Source organism: Aspergillus nomiae (assembly GCF_001204775.2).
Source record: "Aspergillus nomiae NRRL 13137 chromosome Unknown contig00710, whole genome shotgun sequence".
Lineage (NCBI taxonomy): Eukaryota > Fungi > Ascomycota > Eurotiomycetes > Eurotiales > Aspergillaceae > Aspergillus > Aspergillus nomiae.
In genome coordinates, this window is record NW_015378765.1 from 1 (window position 1) to 7,611 (window position 7,611).

The window sequence follows — 7,611 nt, forward strand, 5'->3', positions numbered from 1 at the left end:
GTTGGTTCGTGAGCTAATTAATTGTGGGGTTTTCCAGGAGTAGCTCCAATTGGATTCTGATATAGTTATATAATAAAGGTATTTATAATAAATCAGAAAATTACCCCTCACGACGTCACCAAGGCGGGGTTGTATTTTTCTTGCCCTAATTATATTTCTTTTACAAAAAGGAAAGGCAAAAGAGAAAATGACCAAAAGAAGTCTTCTTCTTAAAGAGCTAGTACGTAACTTTGAATGGAACACGTATTAGATGATCAGTGCTCCATCTTAATTACACCAAGTAAGCTTCTGTCCTTCACTTTAATCCGTTCTATGTACATACATAGGATCCCCACACGCACACATCAGTACACTAGATGAAATACGAGAGGACGGCACGGCGCCTCCGGGAGCATCCTAGGATCTGACCACCTTTGCCTAATTCTTCTGTACCTGTTATCTGTATTTGTTTGACTGTTGCCCACCGCACTGGGACGAGCAAAATTAAGTCAAGAGGAGATAATCTCTTTATCTATATTATTCACAAATTGGGTATTCCCGCCATCTAGTTTTCTCACATATATACTTTGCATACATAGTCTGCAACCAAAAGTGCTGTGTTCCAAGATATGAGGCCAGAAACAAGAACGGCCGATAGTGGCTTGCCCAACCTGAATCATATCCATGATTCCCTTATTGAGATAGCATACAAAGCTGGAGAGATCATCATGGGTGCTCTCCCCACTACGGATGGTATTGGATCGAAGAAGAATAGTATGCACAGACCTGGACGGTCAAATATGTGATGGGTAAACCAACTTGACTCACAACTTTAGGTGCGGACCTTGTCACTCAATATGACCGTGCGGTGGAAGAAATGATATCAACAGCGCTGAAGGAGAAGTACCCAGATTATTTGTATGTATATCATCATGCCTTCCACCCCCTCTTCCCATTTAGACTCCCATGAGATTGTCCGCAAAGTTATCGTATATTACCCTGCAGCAGCGATTCGTTCCTTACTCCATCGCTAGGTTCCATGGAGAAGAGACATATGACCCAGGTCATCCCTTGACTACTGCCCCCACTTTTGTGATTGACCCCATCGATGGGACAATTAATTTTGTGCACGGCTTCCCCCATGCATGTGTATCTCTTGGGTTCGCCGTTGACCGGGTTCCCGTGGTTGGTATTGTATACAACCCATTCGATAAGACCCTTTATTCTGCCATTAGTGGCCAGGGGGCGTTCCTAAACCGCAGTGCCAAACTTCCACTCAAGGGAATAGACCTCGAGCCACTGCAAGGCCTGCAGAACTCTCTCATCGGTGTTGAATGGGGATCCGATAGAAAGGGGAGGAATTGGGAAACAAAGGTACGAACCTTGGAGAAGCTCGGCCAATCTAAAGATGAGGGCGGCGCAATGGTTCGTTCGATGCGTAGCACGGGTTCGGCTGCACTCAACCTTTGTGCGGTAGCCGCTGGAACTCTTGACTTGTACTGGGAAGGCGGTTGTTGGGCGTGGGATGTGTGCGCTGGCTGGGTTATCCTCACCGAGGCCGGTGGCATAATGGTTGACGGTAATCCCGGCGGGTGGCAGGCCGCCATAGACGGAAGAGTCTACCTTGCTGTCAGAGCTTCTCCAAACCAGATTGGTCAAAGGGAGCTTGTTGAGGAATTCTGGGGAAATATTCAAGGGAGGCTTGAGTATTGACGTATCCATCGTACTGACACAAGCCTACCAGCAATACGGCTGGTCAAAGATTATGCCTTCTCGTGTAAAAAAAAAAGGGACAGGAAGAGAGCAGGAGACAAGGTGTGAGGGAGAAAGGGGAAAGTTTCCTAGGATGGGGGTTGAGAAACCAATGAGATATTACTATCCACCAACGAATATACACGGGAGGATGCCCCGTTGTGTCTATGTATGTACATACAATGAACAGAGCTTGAGAGAAATCACAAGAAATGGAGCAGTGAAATAATAAACTAGGCATGATCCAAGACATAAACCTCTACTTGCACGGAGAAACTAGCCAACTTCTTTGAATTGAGATACGCTGGGCCTAGTTTGGTCAGGAGAACCAACCCCGGCGATTCGACTGCCTGGGAGCTCTCGTGCGCAAGTCGAATCATCTCTAGGGGGATCCTCCTGTCCTTGCACTTCCTCACCTAAGCTATTTGTGGGGACTGCGAGTGGCTTTGCCCTTTCTACTCTTTTCGCGGAGTCATCTTCAGATTGGGCCGCAGATGTATACCCAAAGTGAGTATCAACAAGGTGCTTTACCACGGGCCAACCATACGCGTTCGTGAACATTCGTCGAACGATGATATTGTTGTGTGCATCTGGTTCAAGACGAACGAGCACTTTTCGCCACGTTAAGTCTCGATGATAAGCCCTGGCGATCTTCTCTTCGACTTTGAGCCCACTCTCGCTCTCATGTAAGTCATGATGCGTAGATTCATCCGATGAAAATGGCCCTATTTTCGCGGCCTTACTTTGAGAAGAACCAAAGGTTAAGGTTCGTCTCTTGGGAGTTAAGGGAGGAGGTATGTCCTCAGGGCTATAGACCCGGTCATGGAAAATAGTCCGAGGTCTTGAAGTAGGATCAATTATAAATTCAATAGGAGGAAGGGGTGGCATGAGAAGATCACTTGCTGACTCAAAAAGAGTAGTCTTTGGTGGCGCATAAAGCCCATGGTCGTCAGACAGTTGGCTATCGACAAATGATTCATGGGTAGGGGCACAAGGAGACGGCGGCCCCCGTATAACACCACTGGATGCGCCAAGTGTCTGGCTACGTTTAAGCATCTTAGATTGCTTGTGCCCAGAGGATATTTTAACAGCTTCTTTTGGCCGGAATATAGTAAAGAGATTGCTCAAGGGGCCGTAGGTTACAGGTTGGTTGTCAATTGGAGCTGCATCTATCGTCGTATTAGGCCAAATTGAATGTTGGGATTGATCCGATGGCTGATGAGGTATCGGGGTACTGGCAGGTGCCGTAACACTAGGCGAAGATATCTGCGTTGTCGGTATGTGTTTATGGGCTTTGTGGATTTCCTCATCGGTATCTTTCCATTCCGATTCTGTACCAGAACGAGCCGTCCGGGGCGACTTTGAATTTGCGCCAGTCAATTCAGCCCACCCCCATTCAGCCATTGTGCCAACTATCCCATTTTCTCTCCTTGCCTTTTCAACTCGTTCTAGTCCTCTCCAGTCAAGAAACAGGAGACAAGATGTCCTCAAAGGTACAATCCCATCATTGACTACATTGGAGTAGACTGTACGGTGTTGAAATTTGGCGAGAACTTCATGTGCAGGACCACAGGGAAGGATTCTCAACAGAGGTTTTGATCCGGCATCTGGTTGACCCTGTGATTTGGCGGAATTGCCTTTCCCACCAATTATAGCTTCCCAGCCACTTCTCACTCGAGGAGCTGTCCAGCTGAGTCCTAGGTCCTGGCCCGTCCGACCAACCAGACCTAAGTCTAAGGCAAAGCGGATGTACATAGGGTTTTCATTGCTCAAGCCGAGAAAAGGAGTCGCTAAGGCGATGAAGTTAACGGGCCTAACCACATCAAAGAATTCAGGAGAATGTTTCTGGATATATGCAATGGCATATGTCTGAATGAGACCGCCGAGAGAATGGCCGATAAAGCTGATACTAGTGACTCGATAGGTATGGCCCCCTCCAGTTGACCCTGGTACAGAAGCTGTACGGTCCTTAGGGGACTCCCCCGCCGCGTTCCTCCAGACGGCGAAAGATTTCGGGAGGGTTTTGGCTTTTGCATTGTGACAAGGATTGCAAGGCTGGTCTGGGTGTGTCATTAGCAAAACATACTTGGCAAGACGCTTGCCAAGATACTGAATCCCGCGTTCCGTACGGACTGCATTTCCGGGAAATCCTCTAACAACGACTTGCTCATCGTCGTCATCATCATCATCATCATCATCATCATCATCATCATCATCATCATCATCGTTGCTTCTCTGTTCGCTTCTATGTTTCCGACGAGCATTATAGGCCTGTTCCTTAGCTTTTCTGGCTGCAGTATCAATGCTCTCCTTGAGATAAAGCATGTCCGCACCAAGGTTGCTATGTAGGCCGTGAGTCAGAACCACAAGATGTATTTTCTTTCTACACCTGTTGTTCTGCGACTGATCAATTGGCTCGCTAGATCTCGACGATGCTTCGGCATTGCTTGTTGGACTGGCTTCGTTTAGTCCCTTATCTTTTTCCGCCCTACAGCTTTTGTCGGACGAAGGAAAAGCAGGCGTGTTCCAGAGGCTCGCAGTATCATCTATCTGCAACGTTACAGCTCTGGAATACACTCCATTTGTAGCAAACACTTGCTTGCCTTTTGCATTGGGTAACCAGTGGTCACTTAGTTGAGCTGCTTGAAGCCCAGTGGTTGATGCTGCACCGGACGAAGACAGCTCCACTGATTTTTGGTCGCGGCCTACCAAAAGCTCAAAGTTGACGGATGCAGTGCTCGAAAATATCACTTGGGATAATATCTCTATGATCCACGTTACTTTCTGGTGACTTCGGGGCTCGGTAGAAGCGACCTCCGGTTTTTGACGAAGACGCCGGGGCACGGTGATGACGGCACTCCAACTGCCCCCAGCTTTGAGATAAGGTTCAAACTGCGGAATGCCTTCGGTGGCTTGCTGATCGATTTTGACGTTTGGATCGAATGTGGATGGATAGCAAGACGTATAGAGGGTATATGGGCCATGAAGATAGGCAGCTCGGAGAGGAATTGCAGATGTATTCTTGACTTTTACAAATAATTCCCCTGGGATGGGACTGGCGGTGTCGGCTGCCGGTGTGTACGTTACTGTGTACCTGTTTACAGCAAGGTCAAGGTCAGTATTGCGAACAGGAAGGGCTTGGCCAAGGCTATCATAGTAATGGCAACAGACCTGACCACCTCACCCACACGCACACTGCCCGTCTGGTGAATCAATAGCATTTTGGCGGCTCGCCTTTCATTCATAGAACTAGTACTCCACCCGAAAAGCGAATGAACTCTCGGGTTATCCTCACTGCTGTGGAGCTGTTGTCCTCGATCTGGTATCTGTGAAGCGTGATAAGTTCGAGGGCTGATAAGCATCGATACCAGACTCAGCTGCTCCCATTATAGGACTGGTCAAGATGGCTGTCGGTCGTGGAGGTTTTCTGGGTCACATGCATGAAAGTCTATGGTCCTCAGTAAGTGATACTGGCAGCGCGTCTAGCGTTGGAGGTTATATCAAGGGTCTGATCAATTGTTGATGGCGAGCAAGGATAATCATAGGGAAGACTGCATGGTACTTCGTACAGAGGTTATCCGTAAGTAGGAACTTAGCAAGTACTCAGTTAGTACAATAGTACGGAGTACATGCGTCTTATTCAAGGTTGCCCCCACTTACCATACTGCCAGGAACCAATCATGACGAGGAAACCCTGGTACAAAGAAAGTATGTATCTCCTCCGTATTACTAGTAGTACCAGTACTACTCCGTACAGAGAGGTATTTTCGGCTTGAAATTGGCTGGACTATACTCCGTAGATAATTTACACTCTGAAGGTATATCAATTGTATTCAGTGGGGACAAAGATACACTCAAAGGATACCTAATAAATCAATTCTGCGTACAATTAGAACTTAGCCCACACATGTTATGTATGGTCAGTTTGATCCACTCATCGACCACAACACCCTAGGAATGTTCAATCTGGCACCAGATGAGGCAAGAATCCAAGTATATATTCTGCACATGTAGTACAACCAGTGTGCTAGTTATCTAGAGTAATCATAGTACAAGACTGAACCGAGCCTATTTCATTACTTAGTTAATCAATAGATATAACAAATCTAGATCAAATGCCTCCAAGACAGAATCAGTGGAAAGACAGGGAAGGTAAAGTATATTATTTAAGGCAAGAGATGTTTGAATTGCTGTCTAATGATAAAGGGGCGAGAGGGGAGGAAGTTCTCGTGCAAACATATATACGCTGAATAGTCAGTAATATTAAACCCCAACGGATGTCAGGATGTTTAATAGACATTCTGGCTCCTTGTATATCTCCATCCAACCATCACACTCGACTGCAATGATTCTGCCGTCAATGCACACCCGCCTCCACCTCTCATCCGTCTCCCGGAATACAATCTTAAGTGTCTCAATCTCCGAGTAGAAAACACTCCTATCAAACACATGCTGACCTCCCTGATATGCGGAGGCCATCAACTGCATAGCTTTTTCGGAAGGTACCGGGCCAAAGTGGATTATTCTCAAGCGACCGTCCAGTGCAACAGACTCGGGTGAGATCACGAACTCTCTTTCAAGTCTAGGGACCATCGTTACCAGCACATACATGTGTTCTTTGATCTCCATGGTCTCCGCACATTCGCTGTTAGTCTGACTATCCCATCTGGTGAGACTAATTGTACCAGCATATCTATGGCTCTCGGCACCGCTCGGAGGGAAGAGAAGTTCCTCCGCAACCAATTTAAACCTATCAGCACCGAATTTGCGGTACTCAGTGGTATCACTATCGGCAACCAATGCGGCGTGTATGCCCCAGCTTGCAACAACCGCACCATGTACCTTCGGAACTTCATACTTAGTTTTGAGGTTGGAACTTATACTAGACCGAGCACGGCCTTCCTCGGTGACATATTGCGCGCCGGGGGAAAACTTGGCACCGAAGGTCGGTAAAGGCCTCGGTCTTCCTCGCAGCAGCTCTTTCAACCAGGATGATGGATATGACGTGAGTCCCAGGGAACTAGCCATTGCATTCCCAGTTCCTGTTGGGACTAAGGCAATGGTGGGCCGGGTGATCAAGTGCCACGGGGTATTATATATCGCGTCGACTACATCGACTATTCCTCCATCCCCTGAGAGGAGGATGATGGTTTGCTGGATACCCGCCTGGGCGCAAGGAAGAAATCGTGAGTTGCATAGTTCGGTGATCGTCTGTGAGGACCGTGTCTCATGGACGTTGTAATCACATATGGCAAGTTGCAATAGGAAAGGTTGTAGAATATTTTTGTACAAATTCTTGGCAGCCCCTGTTCCCGACGCTGTGGATACGATTATATGGATTTCAGTTTCGTGTGAGCACAAGTGATGAGGGAGTTCTGTGCACAAGTACTGGGAACGCAGTGTGGGCGATAGAGATGTAAGCTGAATACTTTCCAAATACGCCGTATCCTCTGTCTTGATGTCCTCAGGTCTTCTCTGGAGAAACAGCAATTTGTAGCCAACTTTAGAACCCACAGTTCCGGCAAGAACACAGACCATGTCATCAATAGGGATTGTTACTTCATTCCATTGGTTATGGCACCGGATATAATTTTCAGTCAGATCAGCACAGAACTGACTTGGATCTGGTGGTTGGGCCATGGATGCTCTTTCTTGCGTTATCGAAGACTAAGAAGTAGGAATAATACTCTACTTCACACCTTTGGCTTTTTCTGCCTTCGTTTGTTTCTTTATCTAACACTGTAAATGCCGACCGCTGATAAAATCTAAGATGCTGGGTTCCTGATGGAATCGGTAAAAAGAGCAAAATTGTTTAGGATGGAAACACTTAAATAGAAATATTGAATAAAATTACACACTAGGTTCTGCTTACTGTCTGGT

The 7,611-nt window shown here is 47.0% G+C and overlaps 3 protein-coding genes across 3 annotated transcripts; 1 reads left to right on the top strand and 2 right to left on the bottom strand.

Annotated features, from left to right (window-relative positions):
- Positions 1–603: 603 nt before the first annotated feature.
- On the top strand, positions 604–1,692 carry ANOM_011682 (inositol monophosphatase family protein; the record flags this gene model as incomplete). The annotated part of the gene is made up of 3 exons (XM_015556938.1): positions 604–753; positions 816–897; positions 1,014–1,692. The coding sequence occupies exons 1-3, from the start codon at positions 609–611 to the stop codon at positions 1,690–1,692; spliced, it is 906 nt and encodes a 301-aa protein (XP_015400991.1). The 5' UTR covers positions 604–608.
- Positions 1,693–2,007: 315 nt separating this feature from the next.
- Positions 2,008–4,952, bottom strand: ANOM_011683 (lipase ROG1 family protein; the record flags this gene model as incomplete). The annotated part of the gene is made up of 2 exons (XM_015556939.1): positions 2,008–4,825; positions 4,903–4,952. 2 exons carry the CDS (start codon positions 4,950–4,952, stop codon positions 2,008–2,010), a joined length of 2,868 nt encoding a protein of 955 aa, XP_015400993.1.
- Positions 4,953–5,994: 1,042 nt separating this feature from the next.
- Positions 5,995–7,371, bottom strand: ANOM_011684 (diacylglycerol/lipid kinase family protein; the record flags this gene model as incomplete). The annotated part of the gene is made up of 1 exon (XM_015556940.1): positions 5,995–7,371. The coding sequence occupies one exon, from the start codon at positions 7,369–7,371 to the stop codon at positions 5,995–5,997; it is 1,377 nt and encodes a 458-aa protein (XP_015400992.1).
- Between the last annotated feature and the right edge of the window lie 240 nt (positions 7,372–7,611).